Source organism: Symphodus melops (assembly GCF_947650265.1).
Source record: "Symphodus melops genome assembly, chromosome: 15".
Lineage (NCBI taxonomy): Eukaryota > Metazoa > Chordata > Actinopteri > Labriformes > Labridae > Symphodus > Symphodus melops.
In genome coordinates this window covers 14,452,543-14,476,991 of record NC_136705.1, presented here as the reverse complement: position 1 = coordinate 14,476,991, position 24,449 = coordinate 14,452,543, and the positions used below count along the sequence as shown (strand labels likewise).

The window sequence follows — 24,449 nt, the reverse complement described above, 5'->3', positions numbered from 1 at the left end:
GCACAAAGACATCCCCACTGTTTTGGAGATTCAAAGATCTTCTTCATGTTAGGTGTTGTTCACTTCCTATGATGACACCCCCAAGTGGCGGCTGGACATGTTTTGCCTTTTAGTGCAAAACACTAAGTGTGAAGTGGAATTTGGGGCCTGTGTGGAGTATATGTTTCCATATGCTTAAAGGGAGCTATTTTGAAGCACTAGCAAAGTGACACTATTGAGGGAAGCTTGAAGCTGAGTTTTTGTTTTCAATCACTGAAGTAGAGAATGTGAATTATGGATGCAGGAGTCACTGTGTTGTGCTAGAAAATGATTCCTTTCCCTATCCTGTGCGTGTTAAATTCAAATATCCAGTTTGAGTGAATAGAACATCCTTTAGTGACGGTGTCAAGTTTTCCAACCCAGTTTAAAATAGCCCTGGTGTTATCATTGGGGCCTTTTTTTTGTGGAAATAATGCCTCACTAGCCCACCTGCCTCCACCTTTTCATACTAGCAGTGGGATGAGCCCAACCGCTCGTCTATCCTCAGGGCTCTGTTGTAAAACACGCTCCAGCTGACAGATAACACCAGAGAACAAAAGAAACTACTAATGGCTCGTTCTCTCCTCCCCTTCACGTAAAGGGATGATCTGTCCATCTGGCCCTCAGTACCTTTTACTGTGGAGAGCAACAGTGTCGGAGCAGATCTCATCAGTTAATACTTCTGTTTACTGTGTACTTAACTTTCATAGTGACATTTTTACATGACCAGAAATGTTGTCATAATTAGGAGAAGAAGGACAGTAATTGCACTTTGTTTAAGTTATAAGTAAGTAATATTTGTTTGACACATATGTGTTCCACGTGGCTCTACCTGTTATGAAGAGTTAATTTAACATCCTCAGGGGGTTATCATTTTTATCTTGCTTTCAAGAGGATTGACGCATAGCAAGAGTAGTGTGCAGGATTTTTTTTTTCTTTTCAATGTTATCTTGCTTGCATGTACAGTTTCCACACTGTTTTTATATTTGAAAAATATGCCTGCTTGTGGTCAGCTACACCCTACAAATTGTCACTTTTTTCAGAAGTTCCAGTCAATGATATGTCTGATGTAACGAGGAAGAAAGGAGATGGATGCCATCCTTCCGATCAGCGGCTGGAGGGATGCTGCTTCGCTCCTTGAACTGCAGTGCGCATTCCCCTCTTTTGTGTTCTCATGCGTCTGTTAAGGAGTTGAACAGTGGGGAGGGCTTTCTCTGCATTGATCTGATTCATGCGGATGTGTTGAGATGGTGTTAAGTAGTTTCTCTCTCTCTCTGTGTGTGTGTGTGTGTGTGTGTGTGTGTGTGTGTGTGTGTGTGTGTGTGTGTGTGTGTGTGTGTGTGTGTGTGTGTGTGTGTGTGTGTGTGTGTGTGTGTGTGTGTGTGTGTGTGTGTGTGTGTGTGTGTGTGTGTGTGTGTGTGTGTGTGTGTGTGTGTGTGTGTGTGTGTGTGTGTGTGTGTGTGTGTGTGTGTGTGTGTGTGTGTGTGTGTGTGTGTGTGTGTGTGTGTGTGTGTGTGTGTGTGTGTGTGTGTGTGTGTGTGTGTGTGTGTGTGTGTGTGTGTGTGTGTGTGTGTGTGTGTGTTCAATGTGGAAGGAAGAGGAAGCACGCTCCTTCCTATTGTTGGCGCTAATAACCTTTTCAAGTTCATAATCTCTGCGGTTTTTCAGCAGGAGAGAAGTCCGCAGTGCCAAGCCCAGGAGAGGGCTTATGTTTGTGTATGCGCATGTGTGTTTGAACATGCTCTGTACTATGTGTGGCAGGCAAGCATGGGGGGAAATATACCCATCTCCTCGTTTCTATGGTAACACTCCATGTCTGCAGAATGGGTGTGAATCAGGCTTTCAGGGTTCAGGCAGGATTTAGACACACATGCAAACACACACAGACACACAGACACACACACACGCACACAATTAGTCCCCTGTTTAAGCTGTGTTGGTAGCGGAACTTGTGCTCGGGTGGAAAGATGGGGAGGAGTTGTAAGGAGGTGTGTGTGCATGGGGAGGCCTAGTTTAACAGACAGGACTCCTGTGAGGCAGAAACACAGCAGTCCTATAACCTTTCCTCTGACACCACTGAAACGTGCACACTTTATTACCCTTGCATTTTTTTTTTTGCATTTGCAGCGTGTATGCTTGAGAATCCTCAAAGCAGCTTCTGTTAAATCTCTAAAATATTACCACTACTGTTAGCATATAAACATTGAGCCTTTATTTAGCTGAAGATACTGGAGCAGAATGCAGACACCTCACAGGTTTTTAGATTTTATACGCCACGAGTTGTTGAGCTGGATCTATGTGTGAATATATAATGCATATACGAGACATTATGAGGTAGATGCTAAGCCGAGGACATGTCTGGTGTCAAACCGACAGGGAAGGAGTGAAAGCTCTCAAATGTGAAAGCTCTGTGTATTGCGTGTGCTCGTGCATGCCCTTCAGTGTTCTTAATACATTACCACAACATGATTGGCGTCGACGCTGGTCCCCCTCCTGCAGTGTCCATCATGTTTTATGTATGTTTAGCCTCCCAAGCTAATCCAACAGGCATACTGGTCTCTGCTGTGTTTTGGATTATAAACCTGCAGCTAATCCTCGAAGCAGAACTTCGCCCTTATCATGGACTGTACGTCATTTATGTATGTACATTAATAGACACGCAACAAACTAAGAGATTAACCATATCATCTAACTATTTGTCTTCCTGTCTTGGAATTACTTTTAATCTTGCAGATTTTTTTGTTGTTGGTGTCTACTAATTTACCATTTAAAGATTGACTGTACTCTGCCCATAATATATCATTAACATGTGTTTGACTGTGAGATGGCATTCAGCTGAGGCTCTCGAACAAATCATAGAATATTACGCTTTGGGGTCAACCCTATGATTTTGGTTTTACTGGTGAATCTTCAGCCCCTTCAGTAGTTAGACCCCTATAAGTGGAATTGGAGATTTAATACATATCATTTGGTATGGATTGTGTACATACTACTGTGAGGACGCTGTTAAACCGTGACACTGTGGTCTTACTTCTGGGAACATATCAACATATCAAACTCTTAAATAACTAAACGTAACAGAGGCTCACTGTGTTCTGTCAGAAAGCTCAAAGAGAACACCCAGAGGAACACATTAACCAGCACTTCAATGGATCCTTGAGAAGGGAAGGAAACAAAGGAAACGTGATGCTGCTTAGGCATTGTGCTGACCTAAGATGATGACTTTGCACATTAAAGATTTTTTCTTTGCGCACGCTTTAATTAAGGAGATGGAAAACGGTTGAATAATCATTTTGCGTTGGACCATTTAATGCCAAAATCACAAACATTATTTTGTGTACAAATCTACACTTTGGCTTTAAATTGTCCATGTTTGGTTAAAGATAAATATTGGTACTTGAGTTCCTGGAGTTCCTTTCCTTTACTTTTGATTGTTTGATTGAAGAGTTTGACTGAAATCACCACCTGAATGTAGTGCTTGCACAGCAAACGCATGCCGCTGTTGAAGGGGACAGGTGTGAGTGTGTGCTTGTTGGAGTGGTCAGAAGAATGACAGGTGGTTGTTCACAAGACAAACACGTGTGCAATGCTTTGCTACTATACCTAAGATTTAGTTTGGCTTTCTTCTCTTGAAGCTTAAAGCGCAAGTAGCATTTTCTGCAGGCCTGAGAGATATTTTAAATTAGTGTTTTGTAATCAAAGCCAAGCATGCTGTGAAATGTAGTTTGATTTAACAACAAACATTTTCACTGGTCAGTTTCATTTTAAGAAGAAGAGTGCAAACAAGAAGATATCTTAAAACTCAAACGATGCCGCTGATGATCCCGATTTTGGTTGCTTTGCCCTTTACAGCCTTTTCTGTTTGTGTCAAAAAGGACTGTCTGGAGTTTAACAGAGTGGAGGCTGTTGGCCACATAAAATATCTCTGTGAGAAACCAACTGTGACTGTCTGAGCCACGCTGATCATTCAGTCTGATGCTAGTGAAATCAATCTGTCTTCAGACACTAAGGTTGTTTGGTTATGTCTGAATGAACCATCTTTTTATCATTCTCTGTAGTAGTGTTACCACATAACATACACACATATATAAGTTTTATCTGCTGACATCCAAAGCTGGACGAACAAACAAGAGTAAAGTCTTTTCATGAGTAATCCACCCTTAATGGCAGATCTTAATAGTTTATCTGGAAAGTCATTAGGGCAGGGCAATTAATCAAAATCAACATTCAGAACAATTAATCGATTGACTCTTGCCCATGTCAATTAATTCAGTTATTTTCAAGGCAGAGTCACATGACAACACGTCCAATCCGAAACACTTAAAGCAACATCTGTCATTTGGACACATCGTCTCCTTAGGGAACAAACTGTTGGCAAGAGGTCCAAGTTATTTATTTTATACTGTTTCAAATTAATTTCACTTAAAAAAACTAAACTGTTGTTTTAGTTTCAAGCGATGCTTTGATTTCAGTTCAAAATATTCAACAAATAAACAAATAGTTAGATATTCACTGAATGAAATAATCGTTCATTCACTGGAATTGAGGTAAAATGTTCAATTGATCATATTAATTTGAGGTCAGATCGCTCCGCCCCAATAACGTAATTAATTCTTTTCATTATGGTTGATTAAATTACGGCTGTTTTTTTAAATCAATAAAAGAATCCTGAAACGTTCTCTCTCTGTGTGTGTGTCTGTCTGTCTGTAAGACGGGAGAGTTGGGGTCAGTTCATTCATTACCACTGAATGAAGTATAGTTACAGCCATGCTCCTGACCTGTGGTTTGACCTACACTTTGACCTTCATCTCTTTTTTTTGTGTGTTTGTGTAGCTCTGAGCATCGGCGTGCTCCTCATGAGGTCCACACCTCTTCAATAGATTTAGTCGGCACCTAAAAAAAGGACTTGGACTCTTGTGTCTCTTGTGTCCTGCCTGTCTGTATACTGCTACTGGATGCCCTGAATTTCCCTCGGGATCAATAAAGTATCTATCTATCTATCTTGTGGTTTTTATCATTGTTTGTCAGTCAGACTTGATGCTACTATCAGTTTGCACAAGTAGGATAGAGCTAACTTGTGTTAATGTTTTAAATTAAAAGTAAAAGAAAATCATGTGTTGGTACTTCAAACGACATGTAAAGCGTGTACAGAAAGGTCGATGGAAGAAAATAACTGAATCATGATGTCAAAAACTTATTGGAAGAGGGAATACAAATGTACTGAACGTTTTTAAAGATCCCTTCTTTGGGGGGAAGATTATTTTAGGAATAATTGAAAGCGACACAGACTGTTATAGTTCGAACTAAATAAAACAACAAAATGACCAAATGATGTCGGATTTCCTGCCCCTCACCCCCCCTTTCCCCTCCACGATGAGGTAATACAATATGTATAGGGCAGATGGTTACAGGAGGAGGAGGGGGGGGGCGTGTGTGTCTCGAAACCCCCTTTCTTATATAAGCCTCTTTTTCATGACATCAGCAGAGCCCTGTGCAACCATGGCACAATGTCAGGTCAGATGGGTTTACTCGACTCACTTCCGTCAGGTAAACATCAAGTATTCAAGTTCTGTGACCTTCAAGTCTTCTCTGCTCACCGAAACGCGTCCTCTTTTTCACAACCACTCTGCTTTGTGTATACTTCTCTAAAGGTTGGGATTGTATATGCTTGTCTCTTGATGAGCATTTCTCGAGCCATGGCCTCTAAAAGTCATGTATAATGCATTAAATAAACAAATACAGTCCTGGTTAAGGTTTCGTGACTTTCCTTAGCATCATGGTTGTTAATGCAATATGTATGTAACTACATGCACGAGGAAGATAATACGTTGTTTTGGTGGATTCATGTTGAATTTGTGTTATAAAAGTCAAACATTTATAGATCGCCTGATTTGAGCGATTGGATGATTTCACTTCACTCCAAACATCCACATTAATCAAGTTCTGCCCCTGTTTACCAGCTGTGTGTCTGTGTTGGTAAGTCCTGAACAAACACATCATAGATGTGTCCGTTGGCTGTATTATTGATAATCTTCAGTCTTAACCGTGCCTTTGCTGAAACTCTGTTAAAACTTGGTCTTTGGCTTTCTTCTGATTTGGAAATGGCATTTAAGTTTACCTGTGCTCTTTTACACTGCAAATGTCTTGAGATAGTTTTTATGTTAATACTGAAAGATGTGAAGCATCGTGTGAACTGAAACCCCTCTGCTTCCTCGATGTTATATTTGGAGAAAAAAGTAGCCGTGGACAAAGATGTCTAAAAGCCATTATTTCAAAAGTTGACTGTTAACGATACCTTCAGTGTCTGAATCTTTGACATTATATCAAACACACTGCTCGGGTCAAACTTCAGCTCTCATTCTATTCCTGTTTGCTTCATCAAGGCTTTGTACTTCTTTTTCTTATAGGAGACTCTCCAGCAGCTGGTGATGATGCCTTTACCAAATGTGCTGGTACTGGGAAGGAACCCTTTGTCTGGTAAGTGTCAATGCACTGAACAACATCACATCCAGGTTCATGCATCACCAAGCACAGGATGATTCATCCCTGCTCCGACACATGCGTCTGCTTAAATCAGGACAGCAAGTATACACGTACAATATTTGTTGGCACTCTATAAGAATTCAGCTGGGCGGCAGTAGCTCAGTCCGTAGTAGACTTGCGTCGGGAAACGGAGGGTCTCCGGCTGCCTCATCATTCTGAAATCTCTCCATCAATACGTCTCCACAGGTCCTGTTTGTACATGTGGGTGATTCAGGCCTGTGTGTGTGAGAAGCATGTCACTATAATAACGAACGAGTGCGAACCAGAATTTCCCCCCTCTTGGATTAATAAAGTATTTATAAAATAAATAAATAAATAAATACTAATACACATTTGCCTTTCCACTGTTTTGATGTTTGAAATGAATTTCTCTATAACTGTAATCATCCAGACAGTTTTAACCCTGACCCTAACCCAGCTTCAGATGTTACCAGTATGGACCACGGCAGGCAAAATCTCTTCACATCTACTACCTAGAGTATTAACATCCTTATCCCTTTGTTCAGCAGAGCATTGACCTGCTTAACCCCGCCATGTCATTTGATATGTCTGGGCAGCAGCAGCATCCTAGCAACAGTGGTGCAGTGTCAAGTGTTTGCATTTCATAAAAAAACACATTTTGACACAGCTTGACCTCTGCAGCCCTGAGTGCCTCTTGATATCCCCGCATGACCTTGATGAAGCCACTGACTAGTTCCAGATAACTGAGTCCTGGCTGTGAAACTGAACGCTCTTTTATGGATTAAAGGAGTGATAAAAGGGATAAAAGATGTTTGTTTCTATGTTGATGCAGAGCAACTTCTCAAACAATGACCCAATTGACAGTTTGCTAAACCCTTGCCAGTGATTGGTTGTTTTACTTGAGAAATGGTCTTCTGATGAAGCTTCATAGCACACACTTCTGTTTGTGCAAAGTTAATATCGGCTTTACAAAGACAATTGTCCTCCCACACAGCTGGCAGAGCTCGGTGACGGATATGTTTCCTTTTCAAGCAGGTGAAATGGCTTCAAAACTCTCTGTTCTCCTGAGCTGCTTTTGTCACCTTTTCAACGTGGCAATTGCTGTTATTTTGTGGTTTTCAACACTTTTCAATGGTTGTCCATGATAACTCTTTACAATGCCACACGCCCTCAAAAGCATAAAGGGTTAATACATGAGCAATGAGAGGCTGCATTGTGCACACATACTGTACATTGTACACCAATATGTATGCACCATTGAATGTTTGATGGTTTGTTTTTCAGGCAAAAATACCATCTGCTGTTTTAATTGTGTTACAGCCAAGTTTTCAGGAGTTTATTTCTTCCACTTGATGCATTGCCTTGAAAATCTTGACAATCTACAGCCTTGCCCACAGTTATATAAGTAGACTACAGTAGACACAATGCACACAAAATGACAAGAGTGCAGTTTAGAGTTAGTGGCAAATGCAGGCAGAACGCATTAGTCTGCATTCCTCAGGGTTTCTCTTACCCCCTGCCCTCGAGCTGGTCAGATAATCATTAAGTCAGTCAGACCAGCGGTGGCTGTAGAATCTGGCTCAGCAGCCGCCAGCTGAAAGTCATTGGCCATGTGGCTTTTATTATGCTCTCATTAGGGGGCAGGGGACCACTCTGCGTGTGTGTGAGTGCATGCACGTGTGTGCGTTTTAGTTGGTGGATGGGGGAGGGGTGTCTTTAAAACAGTGAACAGTGGGAATCACTGTCGTACCCCCAGGCTCTGGTTTACCTAAGTCTGCCTTGTATGCATTGTGATGTACACAGACGCACACTGCTGTTTAGTCTTTAAGCTGGTGGATATTTAGCAGAGATCTGGTCTGAACTTTTGAGCGTCTGTGTTACTCTTTTATCATAAACTTACTACTCCAAAACTATTAACTAAAAGAGACTAAAGTGTATTTTTTATTATTTAAATTCAGTTTGCACAAGAAAAAATACTGCAACGCTGTTGAAATGAGTGTAGATTTTTTTTAAATCTCTTCCGAATATAAAAACTTCAGATTTCCTGCTTGCTAGAAAAAAGAAGCTTAACAATTAAAGCGTCAATAAGGAGAAAACAAAGATAGCAGCAAGCTCTGGAGTGTCTGACAGTGGTGTATTTATTTGTGTACGAGTGTGAATAGAGTAGATCAGAAACAGTCTGGCATGCTATTTTAGCACAATTCAAACAGTGTTCCATGTCTGTAGGCGAGTGTCTGTTGTGTCAGTCTATTTTGACAATACGGCGTCTAGTTAGTTCATGCTAGGCTGCCAATTTGTTACAAATTGTTCACAAAAAGTGTTTTGTAAAATAATTCACCAGACAGAGTTGGGGCCTGTTTTCACAGTAAAATATTCGATTTATTTCAAGGGAATATCACCAAAAAAAACATGAAAACAATGTAAAGGAGTCCTGTTCCAGCATCAGCATGAGCAAAAATATCATAAAATAATGTAAAAAAAGAAAACCACAGTAAGATGGGCCGAACGCTCTCTGGCATGCCGTCAAAGTAATGTGAGATTGCTTGTTCCAATTTCCCAACTGTCAAGTCATGGAGTCCTGAATTCGTCCATTAATCACAACAGAAGACAGTGTAGTAGCCAGTAATACCACATACACCAAAACACACGTTTCTTTTTTCATGTACACTAAACTCACATCCTCACACAGATTAACAATAGCATTGCGGGAAGAAGGGTTAGTCACTGTCCCTCTGACCTCTTGTTTCCTGCAGCAGGATAAAGCAGAGAGGGAAGAGACTCACATGATTTGTAACTACAGTATGTTGAAGGAAGGAAGGAAGGAAGCAAGGAAGGATGGGTGTTGCAGAGAATAAATGGATGAATAAAGCAAATGTGTGTCGAAAGGGAGGGATGAGGGAGAGTAGAGGATCTGAGGAAGAGACGGGTAGCCCCTCCTAGAAGTCTCCTTGCTGTTTTTGCTAGAGGGAGATTACTCTTTTCTATTTTTACATTTTTTGTCCTTCAACTCTCTTTATTATTTTTCTTTATCTCTCTGCTTCCTCTGTGTCAGTGTGAGTTTTCTGTGTTGCTCTCTCTCTCTCTTTCTGTCTTCTTTTCCTTGCAGGTTTTCCCTCTTTTTCTACCTCTCTTGCTGTAGAAATGATTTTACTGCATGAGCTCCCTTATCTTCCCTCCGTTGCTCCAGGAGGTATGCAGAGCTGCATAAATCCGTTTCCTGACAGAAACAGGTTCCCGTGGCTTTAATTGACTACTTTTAAGCCCTGCAGCTGTGAGAATTAAGTTTTATCTGCCTTCATCCTTTTTAAGTCAGAATTTTCTCATCATCTCTTTGTATGCATGATTTTCTCCTACAACAGAATCATGAATGCCGATGCATCTCATGAACATCAATGTTTTTAATTTCAGATTGACTAATTGAAGATCTATACATTTTTTTAATCAATGACATAAATTGTCTGCCATGATGGATTTTTTTGTGCTGAACTACTTTGTATACAAATGTTCAAGGCAGGGTAGGTAATTTTCTCCACATACACTTTTTAAGATTTTGGTTGAAATTGGATTTATCTGCTGACAGTAATTAATAATTCATGTGTTCTGAAAAAGAAACCAAACAAATCCGTCATCTGTAGCAGGTGTCGACGCCTAAAAACTTCAACCATGTCAATCGAGCCTCTCTACACCGAGCATGCACGAGCCCACACTCGAATGCATGAGCTGAAATCCGCTCCTGGACAAATGGCACTAGTGCATGTAAGTGAGGGGCGTGGCTTTTGAGGGAGCACAGAATACGGAGAACGGAGAGGATGCTACTTTCAAAATCATAGTTTTTGAAAATTACCAACCCTGCCTTTAAATGTAATTATGAAACCATAATAAGTGAGTTTCCTGCAAGAAACTGAAGTCATTCTCTCTCTATTTTACTTTTTAATGAAGGTAATTGTAGCTTAGTTTACTCGCGTACTCCGCACTGCCTGAAAGAAATGATTGTTGGATTGCCAGTCTCAGTTTACTACATTGTAATACTCATCTTAAAGATGTTCTTTGGGCAGTGGAGTTTAAGAAGCAACCTTTTTGTTGTAGTATACCAGAATGTTATTATCACTACTGCTACTATACCTGACCACACTGAGCTGTGGTACAACTGTTCAATTGCCAATAATCACATGGACGCCTCTGTGCTCAACATATTGACTTGTTTAACTTCATCGATTGAAGAGAAATGAAAGAAGGGAGGCTGATTGATTGTGTGGAGGTTTCTGTACATTTGATGGATGGATGGATGGATATCAATGGGACTCTGTTTCGGCTCATGGAGCTTCCCAGTGGAACTGCCCTGATGCTCCACACAGACAGCCTAGCTTCTTGTTCTTCTAAAAATGTTGGGTTGATGTTGAGTAGCAGTTTTATTGATCTGATTTTTATATGGCTTGAATCAGAGATAATCGTAGTCGTTCTGTATGGCTGCTTTTAGGCTGTGCCTGTTGTAATGAGTCAAATAGACCACCCTACCAACGAACATGCTGCATTTAATCGGGAATTATTATGAATAGAGCCAGACAGTGGTAGCATTCACTACCTCCTGGGCCACATGATGAGCTGGCCGATTTCTCTCTCTCTCTCTCACACACACTCTGTCCCAGTATAGAAACAGACACAGATGCTCACAACGTGTATATGGCATACGATTTCAGTTGAGTCACTGTAACACGCACCTACACCACCTGGTTTACTGTTCAATCCAAATCCGACCGATGAGCTCAGGCTTGTTGGGCACACTAGCAGCTGTTAGTCTGATTCGGCAGTGTCTGACAATATGTCCTGACATGTGTAAAAGTACTGGAAGCTCCTCCTGCCAGCTCATGACACTGTGGAAAACATTGGTTTACTGTAACTCGGGCAGGGGGGTTTACCAGGGAAAATCATTAAGACCAAAGAATTAAATTGAATGGGAATTTTAGATGTTGGAGGGACTGATGAGATGTATCCTGCCTCAAATAAGTCAAATGTGTCTCAGTCATGATCTACAAAATCTTGATTGTAGGAAATATATTTAAATGGGTTAGACGACGCTCCGTTGTTAACAGTCATCAATCACCACTCTCCTTGGCTGCTAAATGCTAAAGGAAATCCCCAATATCAGCTCAGCATCCATAAAATGTATTTATTAAACTCATTATTTTACTCCTTTTCCTTAAACCGCTAATTTGTGATTGAAAAGACAAAAGAGAAACGAGGCACACACAGACTCCTCTCAAATGGTTTCGTCTTTGCTCTTGATTTAAAATCTCATATTGAATGTAGACGTACTTTGAGTGGGTTGACAGTACTCAAAATGTTGTTTTTTTTTTTCTCTTCTTTAGAGCAAGGTCTGGAGGAGATGAAAAAACTGTTGCTGCTGCTACTAGGCTGTGCTGTTCAGGTAAGAGCACACTTTTGTCCTCTTCAACACTGACGCACTCCAACATTGAGACAAAACATCAATACCATTGCAACCTGATGTCTCTTTTGTTGTGAAGCTCTCAAACTGAAGCACTGTTCTTCTGATCGGACATCTTTTAGTAGGTCAACTGCAAAAACAAAGATTATAAATGTGAAGTAATAAATGGTATCGTAGACCTTTTCATTTTCTGGTGACGCGTTCCCATTCAGCTTTTGCTTTATTTTAACAAGAGTATTGTTTTCACTAGCTTGATTTAATTTTTTTTAATTGAAAAGTTATAGTTGCATATATGTGAGAAACCTACTGAGTGATGAGCACATTTAAAGGGCTCAACCTGTCGTGCAGTCTTGTTCTAAATTCATCTTGAATCAGCAAGGAAGTGAAACAATCTTTGTCTGATCTAGGCGATAAACTTTTTTTTAAGTTTTGACTACTTTCCAAAATATAATTGCTGCTTCCTAAAATGTCTCTATCTCAGAGCATGTTCAGGGGGGGCCAGCTTGTGTTTGGTCTACTAACCTCCAGTCGACCTCCACGCAAGTCGTAAGAATATCAAACATGTACTATCTTTCTCCTTTCCTCCACCCTCTCCCTTCTCTGTTTACAGTGTGAGAGGAAGGAGGAGTACATTGACCGTATCCAGACTCTGGACTTTGACACCAAAGCTGCCATCGCATCTCACATTCAGGAGGTATTCTTCCTCAATAATGATCGAATCTAGAGATTAAGAGATATAAGTGTTTCAGCCACAGTATCAGTCTGCACCTAATGTTATGCATCCCAGTAGTTGAATAATCTCATCGTTGAGTTCTAATTTTGGATACATTTCTAAAAATGTGTTTATAAATGCACATTTGTAAAGCAATCTTTCCTCTCCATTCAGGGACAACAAAAGTTATGTCCCTCATTTGTAACATATAATATTGAATATTTTAGGTAACTCACAATCAGGAGAACGTAGTGGACCTGCAGTGGTTGGAAAGTGGGGAGGTACCTCCTGAAGACACGGACAGCCTCTCCAGGAACCTCGCTTTCCACCTCAAACGCCTAGTGGATGAGAGGGACACACAACTGGAAGTAAGGACAAACATGCATACAGTGGTTGTATGTGTACGTTTGATTAAAGATCTTTGAGCTGTTTTGAAATGTCCTGGATGCACAAAGGTCAACAACACAAGAAGTAGGTGCTTTTAAGAGCTAAGAAAGCACAACAAGGAAGGTTTATATACATTCTCTTCATTTGAAGGCAGGTTTTCTGTAGATGTCTGTTTCAGTTCTACCAACACATTTTGCTGATGAAACAAGGAACTTCTTTTCAGCTAATGTGGAAACTTTTCCCCTTTTTATGCTTAAACCACAAGAGAGCAGCCTTTAGGAAGGAAGGGTTGCAACTGTTAACTGTCTCCTGGATGGAGGTTGTCTGTGTGTGTCTGTGTGTGTTCTGCTGAGTTTATGCGTCATTAAATACGTTTCCAACCCATATGATGCAGATGCCCACCACTGATGTAGCTGATATGTCTGTGTGTGTGTGTGTGTGCGTGTTGTTTTTTTGTGTGTCAGGGGTTCTAATAGCCTCCAGATTATCACTGTGCTGTCCAGCCGCTCTCAATTAAAATCCCATTTCCTGTCACGGTCCCTGTATAAGACCAGGCTGTGTGGGACTGTGGATGTAGTCTATGCCCTGTCGTGTGTGTTCTTGTTTTGGGTAGCGGGGATGCTCTGGATCACTGCTTTCCTCCATGCCACTTGTAAATGTTACTTGACTTGTTTAAACCATTTGAATTAATAGCAAGAATGGTTCTGCCAATTTAAATGACATAAACAAAATGACTTCTGCTCTTCTTCTAGTGTGTTCATGTTTTTTTCCTGATTGAGGAGTCCAATGTGAACTTGCACAACCTGACTTCTGTTAATGGCCTCTTGAACTCATCCCACTTCACATCATTTTCCTCTTTCCATTCAGACTATAGTGGAGTTAACTCAGGAGAGAGACTGTGTGCAGCTGTCCCCACTGGCTCCCTGTCCAACCCAGTCTCCCGGGGACTCCCCCAGTATGAGAAGGACCGAGAGCCGACAGCACCTCTCTGTGGAGTTGGCAGATGCCAAGGCCAAAATCAGACGCCTTCGACAGGAACTGTGAGTACCATAGCTTTACCAGCTAGATAAGTAAATAATTAAACAGAACCAAGATATAAAAAAAAAACAGAAACAAATGCATACAAAAACATCATTTCCTGGAATTAGATTATGAATATAGACAATGTTTGCCACTGTAGTTCTCATTTTAGCTTCTCTCTTTGTCATGAGTTTCATTTTGAACTGGGAACTTAGTTGTTTGCTGACTTTATGTTCTTAGTTGTCAGCCCTCGGGTAACTGTAAGTCTGAAGGATAGAGCCTAGAGGTGAAAAACAATGATGACAATGCATAAGGAACGCTTATGGAGAGCTGCCATCCATTCCCACCATACATCTGTAGTCCTCATGTCAACCCCTGCTGTGATGTCACACTGCACAAAAAGACACCAGTATCAACCCTTGGTGAGGCCTTTTAAAATCTATAATGAATAATAGAGCTGCCTTTTTTAAGTGCTATAATCCCTTGACAGACAAAGGCTTAATGGTCCACATAGAACAGCTAGAAAATAAGGTGCAGCTTCTGAGGAGGGGAAGTATATAAATGTTGCACAGCAATAACATCTCATGTTTCAGACCGTCTGGCGTCATCATGGTGGTGTTAAATACTTGATAGTTCCCGTGGATTTTACATAGTTTTAGAAAATGTTTCAGATTAAGTCCACACTGAAAAGATTCTTCAATTTATACTTCCATGTTGTGTGTCCAGCCATACATGTAGATTCCACTCCATCACCTCAACAGCATTAAAACAAAAGCAGCCTCTGGATAGTTTCACTAACTCGGTTAGATTTCTGTTTGAACGACTAAAGTCTGTGAAAAACAAATGGCCTCGAACCTTAAAAAATAGCCTGAGATTGTATTTAAAAGCTGATAATTGAGCCCTGTATTTGTGGCACATACTATTTTGTGTCCTTTTGTCAGAAAGACGGGGCCGTGTGTGAGGGCTAAATGCAAACAAGAACTACCGTTCTTAAACAATTGGCTGTACTCAGTGATGGAGTGCATGTCACCCTGTGATTAGCCGCATAAAGAGTGAAAAGCACCTCGCCTTGAGAGGGCCTAAACTCGGTCTTTGTGGCTCTTAGTGAAAAGATCTGGCGTTCATCATTGTAGACATCTCTCATGAACATATCGTTAGCAGATCTAAATAGAGCTACAGAGCAACCTCCCACCAGCCAGTGAGTTATTTTGTTTGTTGGTTCCTATGGTTTTGTTAGCTTGATGTCGGCCATCACATGAAAATGTCTGTCCATCACAGATGAGGAACAAAGAATGAAGTATTTGGTCACATGGCTTACGTTTTTGCTCTGAGGCAGAAGAGGAGTGTGTTGTTGTGCACGCACAGGCACAGATACATTCACTGCTATTCTGTCTGTGCATACAAATTAAGAACTGTCTGCAGTTAGGTCAAGTGTGTGTTTGTGTGTGTGTGATGGAGACCAGGTCAGAGCCTGGGGGTACGGTTCAGTGTTCCCACAGTATTCTGTTTGTTAATGTTTCTGTTTAAGCTGCTGCTTCCCTGATGTTTTTTTCTCCAACTGTCCAAATCCAGACATACACAGTGTGAGTCTTGTTGGTATTAAAAATAGATGGTGTTAGGGGAGGGGAAAAAATCATGTAACATACGTCAGGGTTTTTTTCAGAATATTGCCCACAGGCTACAACTAATGCAGACTCATACAGTACTTAAGAAAGGCTACTGTTTGTTGTTGTTATTTAAACTGAAGAAAGTTCATTATGGAGATTTTGAAGATATGCTTTTGATGCTGTTAAATTGTATTGCAGTATATCGCTTCTGACTTCAATGTTCCCACTCTATATATCACCTAGGAAAAGTGAAATGACATGAACAACTCTCTGGTGTGCAGTGTGGTTCAACGGCACATCAGAAGATATCAAAACCTTATGTGGGGTCGCATTTAATGCATGGTTGAACTGGAAAGTTCAGGACTGAAGCAGTGGCAAATTATCAACCATTTACTCTCTGGACTGTCTACGCTTTGGGGTCAAATGGCCATAACGGCTTCAGGAGCAGATAATTTACAAATGTTAAAAATACCCTGAGACGGAAGGCAGGAATGCTCTTCTAGTTTGAATAAGTTACAACCACATGCCACGTGCACATTTTGCTCTCCACTGGTGAGAAACTGCTCACACATTATTTATAATGGGATGGAATATAATGTTATCAATTATAATAACATGCATGTTTATGTCAGTCAAGCTATGTTGATTCCTGTTTCCAAGTTGAGGAGTATTCTCATTTATGATGCAGGCTAATTCCCCTGTTCCTTAATATTCTAACCTATGAAATAAAAAGTAAAAATGTTATTCTCTGCACGTTTCACACAGATGCTCTGACTCTATCATCATTCAAACTTAAATAAAACAAGGACAACCCGTTCCCTTTTTTTCCTTGTGTTTTCAAATGTAGCAGTGTGTACAAGTGTTTGTGTCAGTGCTTGTGCAGATGCATTGTGTGCTAAACCATTAACATAAGCAGCAGAGCCAGCTGCATCCATAATATGAGCCCAAAGCTAATCTGCTATGCTGGAGTTGACAGGTGTTTGTGATCTGGGGTAGGGGAAGTGAAGGGGAGGGAAGCTATCTGATGAAACCGACTCAGCAATCAGTAAAGGAACATCCTGCCTGCATGTGGACTCCAACTTTCCCAATAATGTTAGCTGTGGGAAACGTGATGAATAGATAAATGGGTAAGCAAGAGCAGAGGAATGCTTTTTCCTTACTGAGATGCACTTCGAGCTGTATCGAAGAGGCCATCAGATGTTCAGTGGAGCAGTTTCAGGCAATGCACACATACAAAGCATGCAAAGTTACACATCTTTTGTTTCAGAATAAATCAACAGCATGGCTTTAAGCCGTTAAGGTCAGATTTGCATGTCAGTTTTAGCTGTTTCGATGCTATCTCCCCCTTAATGTTTGTCATTGTTATTTTAAATCTGATCTCCATCTAAAGGAGGTTGTTTATATGACCCCCACAGATGAACACATCACAGGTTGTTTTCAACTGTTTAGTTGAATGATAGATGTCTCAGATTCATCTTTTAATGTATAATCGAGTTTTTCAATGAAGAAACTTTTAACAAAAATCATGAAGAGAGCTGACTCTTCAGTTCAGCCTCCTGTCTAATGATATAATTTTATTCAATATTGTGCTTCAAATCAGTGTTAATCTACAACATGCCAAGGTACATAAACTAATATACCAAAGTAAAATTTGTCAGTCGACTATGTTATGTGCAGCTTTTCTTTGTTACCATGTCAATAGTGTGCTACCATTAAATGATTTCTCTCTCGCTCTAAAATGGAAACAGCCCGACAGGAATGCCCTTAATACACTTCACTGACTGAAACACACTCATGCAAGCACCCTTAAAAAACAACTCGCCACATCATTTATGATATGTGGCTTTGGACAAATCAATCAAGTGAGATACAAAATATAAAAGCATAAGCGGATGCCGCCTTTTTGGCTTCTGAGAAATGCTATCTGTTTTGCACTTCTGTATGTCGCATTCTCCAACTTTTTTAATTTTCCAACATCCCTCCCTTCTATCTCTTTTTTTCAGAGAGGAGAAGAGTGAGCAGCTCTTGGACACCAGGCAAGAGCTTGAGAACATGGAAGTGGAGCTTAGAAAGCTTCAGCAAGAGGTAATACCCCACACACACACACACACACCCACACACACACACACACACACACACACACACACACACACACACACACACACACACACACACACACACACACACACACACACACACTCACACCACACGCAATACATGAACAGTGTACACATGAACAGTGCACAGTCATTGATATGATTTAATTTTCCCTTCACCTGAACTGTCATCCTCTTTCTAAGTACTTTGTTTCTGCAGTGCTGCCATGCTTTAATCACCCAGCTAGTGACTTAGCTTATTAGGAGCTATTAGAGCTATCTTTAGTCCGGCACATGGCTTTTGATTTGGATGAGGCGGTACACTGCTTGGCTGGCTGACAGACTGAATGCTGTAAACAAGGTGGATAAGTGCAGGGCATGGTGGACTTTGTGAGTGTGAGTTTGTGCATGTGAGTGTGAGCAGATGCGTGTTTGTGATAATTAAGGCTGTGAAGGGTTTGTTCTTTTTCTTATCCCTTACGTAACAGGAAACTCTTAGGCTGTAAGTTGCTAGCAGATAATCTTCTAGTCATACAAGATAACTATCAATGAACCCACTGACTTGGAAAAAAAAACATGTTGGTTTCAGTGTTGGTTCATAATTGAGTATTGTTTATTAGTTAAATTTGTTATTTGGAGAAAGGCTGGTTTTAAATAAATTTTTCAGAACAGGAAAATATGTTCCCTTGTAATCATGCTCTGTATTTCTCTCTCACCTCCTGCAGAGCTTCCAGCTGATGTCGGACGCTCGCTCAGCTCGGGCCTACCGTGACGAGCTTGATGCACTCAGAGAGAAGGCAATCCGCGTTGACAAACTTGAGAGCGAACTGAGCCGATACAAGGAGCGACTTCACGATATTGAGTTTTACAAAGCCAGAGTGGAGGTACACAAATGTACATAAAGAGTTACACTGCATGTAAACACATTAGTATGTGTGGGAAGAAGTGGCACCCGGGATTACTTGAGCATCATGCAGTTGAAAAAGGAACTAACTAATAGACCTAATTTATATTAGGTCAGACTCTCATGTAGTCATAAACAGCAGGCAAGTAGAGTGCTATAGAACAGCTTTTTTAGTTAAATCAATACATAAACACAAGGAGACGGTTTTTGTGTTTTAAATTGCTGAAATATTAATAACGTTTAACATCACTTTGCAAATTTATGAAATTCCTTATCCAAGTTCAACAAATTGTATTTTTTGATTAAAGCTTATTGTATCTGGTACCAACCATGTACAAATGTGCACATGGTGAACAATCCAGACTGTGGAGGAAAACGCAGTCACATTGTTCTGACCAAATGTAGATAAAACAAGATATACTTAAATGTTTGATTTAGGATGTGTTGCTTGAACGTTTGTGCTATCTTTTGTGTGTTTTGGGGTCCAATGTAAAATTCTCTTCTGATGTTGTGGTTTCTGTAGGAGCTGAAGGAGGACAACCAGGTAATGTTGGAGACTAAGGCCATGTTGGAGGAACAGCTGGATGCTAACCGGACCCGGTCAGACAAACTGCACCTCCTGGAGAAAGAAAATCTGCAACTCAAATCCAAGATTCATGACCTGGAGATGGTGAGAGGATGAATAAAGTCTGTTTTTCCAGCATTGAGTTCTAAGATTTGTTTTTACAGTTTGTGATGAGGGTTAGAGTAAGTGGAGCTGCCTTTGAATAGTAGAGGGTAGAAAAATTATAATAATAAAAAAAAAAAAAAACAGGACAAGGACAGCCATTTGCGCTGTCATCTGCTTGGCTTTTGTTTTATTTTACAAACTGTTTATGTCTCTGTTATCTTCAGGAGAGAGACATGGACCGTAAGCGCATGGAGGAGTTGCTGGAGGAGAACCTTGTGCTTGAGATGGCCCAGAAACAGAGCATGGATGAGTCTCTGCATCTGGGCTGGGAGCTGGAGCAACTATCCAAGACACCAGAACTGACAGAAGGTAAGAAGATTGTGGAGCCAGGGATCTTTACACAACCAGAGAATAAGTGAAAGTGTCTTTTTGTTGACTGCCTACTGCGGCAAGAAAACCAATTGTTAAGGAAAGTGAAGGGGATAGGGTTTGGAATACCTTGCAGCTACATTGGCCACAGTATAGTCTGCAAAGGGCCAAAAAAAACCTGGCATCTTACCCATAGCATATACCAGTCTCAATGGGGTTTTCATTCCACTTGGCTAAGGTTGAATTAATGAGACTTTGTTTATGTGCGTGTGTGGGTAGGGTGTTGTTTATTAAACAGCACTTTAAAAGCTTCAACACCTACTGATTGAACCCTGGGGCTTTTTAGTCATACATTTCTGATATGATTTATGGTTAGCTCAGAAGTTTAACGTTTATCTGGAGTAAGTTTTGCCTCTTACTTTTCTCTGGTCTTAAAAAAAAAAAAAAAAAAGTCTTATGGTCAGAATGTGAAGAATAATTCTTTTTTTTTTTACTCAGTCCCTCAGAAGTCTCTGGGTGAGGAGGTGAATGAGCTGACCTCGAGTCGCCTGTTGAAGCTGGAGAAAGACAACCAGGCCCTGCTGAAGACTGTGGAGGATCTTAAAGGAGAAGCTGGTCAGGAAACCATGTCAAAACTCTCAAAACTCAGCCAGGAAAACCAGAGACTGAATCTGAAAGTAAGCCATGAGCTGTATGATGTGTTGCCATCTGTGGTAGGGTTGGGGTTGACTTGAGTTGAAACACTTTTAGTTTCCTGCTTTCACTTCAGGAGACATGAGAAATATTTAATGGCAAAATTACCCCCTTCACATACAATGATCATTTTTGGATTGGGAGGACAGTATGCCACATTGTGATTAGTTTAAAGAAAATAACTCTGTTGCATGAGAGAGAACGCTGCATGTGTCTCAATTCAGCTAGCATTATCTGACTAGGAACAAACGTCATCTCAACAAATGCATGCTACACTTCAGCCACTGCTTTACAGAGCAACACTGTTAAGAGCCATACTCTAATATGCATTACCCACTAAGATTTGCATATTGCATCAACACTCCCTCTATATATCTTCCTGAGACTTGACTTTAGGTCTTTTCAGAAATAAATAAGAGAAAGCAGGAGAGAAAGCCTAGAGAGGGGTGACTAGGGGGATGAAAGCAAAGCTGTAAATCAGGCAGCCCTCCATTGCCTTTGCTTTCCAGACTCTGACACTCAAACGCCCCTCACCAAGAGAAATCTCTCAGCTCTTCTCAGAAACATAAGCTTCTCTCTCTGCCGTCTGAATGAAAACCTTCAAATTGTGTTTTTTTTGTCACAAAGAGAAAACCCAGAGAGGAAAATATATGAGGCCTAAAGCTGAAACACAGCTTAGCTTTTGAATGCTGGTAGATTTAAAACACAGAGTGTGTGTGTGTGTGTGTGTGTGTGTGTGTGTGTGTGTGTGTGTGTGTGTGTGTGTGTGTGTGTGTGTGTGTGTGTGTGTGTGTGTGTGTGTGTGTGTGTGTGTGTGTGTGTGTGTGTGTGTGTGTGTGTGTGTGTGTGTGTGTGTGTGTGTGTGTGTGTGTGTGTGTGTGTGTGTGTGTGTGTGTGTGTGTGTGTGTGTGTGTTTCTCGGCAGAGTTGTGAAAGAACAAGTTAATGTTTTTTTTTCATCATTGACTAGTGATTGCATCAACTGCTTTTAGAGTGGTAATCATCATATTGTTAAGTTATTCACAACAATAATATCATCAATATACATAGTACATTATAGTAACATTTACATAACCGCCATCGGCTATCAGTATTAACATCAACCAAAACATAAAAACCTTATCAAGAGGGGCTAAATTTTTCATTTTTTGCTTTCAGTTGGAGCAGCTGGAGAATGAACTGACGGCAGACAGAGATTCGCTGCGCAGCTCTGAGTCACTCAGTACTGACCTGATGAAAGAGAAGGCTTTACTTGAGAAGACTCTGGAAACACTCAGAGAAAACTCTGAGCGACAGGTATACTTGCTGTTTTATTAACATCAGTTGAAACTTTTAAAGGTTTACTATATGCTGTGGGTAATAACTGATACTGTGTCCTTCTCTGAGTTACTTTATTATTTAATGCAGCCCTTTCATCATGTGGCCATCATGTGCTTTCAAAGATGCACTATATAAAGCCTGGTGTATAGTTCTTTTTTACTTATATAACGTTGCAGCCCTCACCATCACACTGCACGCGACCTGACACTGTTGAAAATACACTCCCATTTATTTCTTATTTTAAACTGTGCTCGGAAACAAAGCGATACAGACGAGGCTTGCAGCGCCGCTTATTTGCCATCTGAGTGGTTCAATTCAAGCAAACTGTGGTAAACAGTATTGTACATCATGCGTTTTGGAGTGCTGGTTTGATTGAAAGATTCTTCAATAAATGTCAACGAGTGGGCAGCACGACTCGAGGGCTGTGGGTCTGTACTTCACAACTTTCCCCGTAGACTGAGTACTACCGTACTGTGGCTAGTACGAGCGCAAACTGACAGCCCAGTTGCACAGAAACTGCACAGTAGAAATCGTCAAATAGGAAGACAGTTTTCAACATTTCTTTTCTCTGTGGAGACTTCCAAAATTAGACTGCATCTTTTAAACCACTTCAAATAATATTCCGACGTTGTGTTCTTTTATGCTATCATGGTGGTCAGACGCACCAACAGTTAGGACAGACGGAGGTTTGAATCTGTGGATAATACATACTACTCGGGCTGCAAAAGCATAATTGATTCTTGTTTCAGGAAATTCCAAGAAAATATCAAGTGTAGCCTTTGTTATTGGTGAAGTCTATTATAAGTTCTCCTGAAAACAATCTGTGTGCATTAGATTTGTATTTGGTTCAGAAAGCTCTTTGGTGGAGCCTGTTCGATTTATTGATGTTGTTTTTTTTATTTTACCCTTAAATTCAGTGCAACTCTGAAGCTGACAATTCATTCCTTTCATTAAGCATTTAACTTTATTACCAGTTTCTCCTTACTGTAAGATCTAAAAGCATTTGTCTTTAACACAATCGACATGTGGGAGACGCGTGCCTAATACTCTGTTAAATATAACTCCATGGTGTCCTTAAAACTCTGATGTCTGCTCTGTAGCTGAAGGGTCTGGAGCAGGAGAACAAGCACCTGGGCCAGACTGTGTCGTCTCTGCGTCAGCGCTGCCAGGTCGGTGCTGAGGCCCGGGTGAAAGACGTGGAGAAAGAGAATCGAGTTCTCCATGAATCCATCTGTGAGACCACCGCCAAACTCAATAAAATGGAGTTTGAAAGGAAACAACTCCGTGAGTGTCATGTTTAAAGGATTGTTTGTTAAAATAAATGTTTTTTCTGTCCCTTTTGATCTTTAAGGACTCTGTCATACAGTTCATTTTATTTTCCATCCGTTTTTTTTTTAACCAGGAATTACATTGAAAGTGTTTTTTTTTTTTTTTAAATCCAGGTAAGGAGCTTGAGGTGATGAAGGAGAAAGGGGAAAGAGCAGATGAGTTGGAGATTCAGATGCAGAAGCTGGAAAGGGACAACGAGAGCCTGCAGAAGAAAGTTGCCAGCCTTGGAATCACATGTGAAAAGGTTATATTTTATCTTTTGCCTGGTCCATACTTTTAAATCGCAGTGTTTCTTTCTACCATTTTAAACAATGCAAAGTATTATCAACAACAACATTTAGTGCTGTGTCAGGGGGAAAAAAAACCGCTCTGCTTTTTCTCTACTTAATCTGACTTCCATTAATGTGTGCGTCTGTAGGTGTCTTCTTTGGAGAAGGAGAACTCTGAGCTGGAGGCAGAGGGCCGTCGTATGAAAAAGAAGCTGGATGCTCTGAAGAACATGGCCTACCAGCTGGAGGCTGTGGAAAAAGAGAACTCTCAGATAGAGCAAGAGAACCTGCAGCTCCGACGCTCAGCTGAGACTCTCCGGTTGGCGGGGGCCAAAGCAGCTCAGCTCGAAGCAGAGAACAGGGAGCTGGAGAGCGAGAAGAGCCAGCTGAAGCGCAGCCTGGAACTGCTTAAAGCTTCGTCAAAGAAAACTGAGAGATTAGAGGTGAGAACTCATTACTGCAGGTTGTACTATAAGCACTTCTGTGGCTAAAGAGCAGGAGATCAGTAGTATGAAAAAAAGGCAATCATGTGTAGCAAGAAGCTTTTTTTTAAGGAATAACAGACAGACTACTACCAATTTTCACAAGCACAAGTTACCTGGTCCTTTACAAAGACAGCATGTGTCTTCACATGAGGTTGCACAGGACAGCCTACAGATTTTTATAATTATCTCAAATCTTTATTTTAACAGGTAAGTTACAGGGGATCTGGCTTATAATGGCATCTGGGAGCAGGGCAACTAGTTCATGGATACTTTTAATATCCCAGTCTGTCTTTCCTTCTCCCAGGTGAGCTATCAGGGCCTAGATACGGAGAATCAGCGCTTACAGAAGGCTTTAGAGAACAGCAGTAAGAAGATCCAGCAGTTGGAGGCAGAGCTGCAAGAGGTGGAGACCGAGAATCAAAGCCTACAACGCAGCCTCGAGGAGCTCAAAATCTCCAGTAAACGCCTGGAGCAGCTTGAGCAGGAGGTATGTCGAAAACTTTTTCATATTCGCCTTATTAAGAAGAAAAATGTAGAGACATTTTGGTTATAGTGGTTTGAACTAAATAGTGAGGCCTGTCTGAGAAAGTTGAGTTACTTTTTGAATGTTTCCTGGAGTGCAAC

The 24,449-nt window shown here is 40.8% G+C and overlaps 1 protein-coding gene across 8 annotated transcripts in view; it reads left to right on the top strand.

Moving 5' to 3' along the window:
- The window catches only part of ccdc88ab (coiled-coil domain containing 88Ab), a 58,014-nt gene that overhangs the window by 17,370 nt on the left and 16,195 nt on the right, over positions 1–24,449 (top strand). For all 8 annotated transcript variants that reach the window (XR_013780672.1, XM_079362232.1, XM_079362229.1 and 5 more), the window contains 15 exons: positions 6,426–6,495; positions 11,889–11,947; positions 12,576–12,659; positions 12,905–13,045; positions 13,932–14,104; positions 17,695–17,776; positions 18,513–18,671; positions 19,215–19,361; positions 19,586–19,730; positions 20,229–20,407; positions 21,581–21,718; positions 22,843–23,026; positions 23,185–23,315; positions 23,490–23,783; positions 24,130–24,312. Coding sequence is in view for 7 of the 8 variants with exons in the window: in XM_079362232.1 (XP_079218358.1) it covers positions 6,426–6,495; positions 11,889–11,947; positions 12,576–12,659; positions 12,905–13,045; positions 13,932–14,104; positions 17,695–17,776; positions 18,513–18,671; positions 19,215–19,361; positions 19,586–19,730; positions 20,229–20,407; positions 21,581–21,718; positions 22,843–23,026; positions 23,185–23,315; positions 23,490–23,783; positions 24,130–24,312 (2,169 nt within the window). In the remaining variant the exon portion in view is untranslated. The remainder of the gene's footprint in view (positions 1–6,425; positions 6,496–11,888; positions 11,948–12,575; positions 12,660–12,904; positions 13,046–13,931; positions 14,105–17,694; positions 17,777–18,512; positions 18,672–19,214; positions 19,362–19,585; positions 19,731–20,228; positions 20,408–21,580; positions 21,719–22,842; positions 23,027–23,184; positions 23,316–23,489; positions 23,784–24,129; positions 24,313–24,449) is intronic.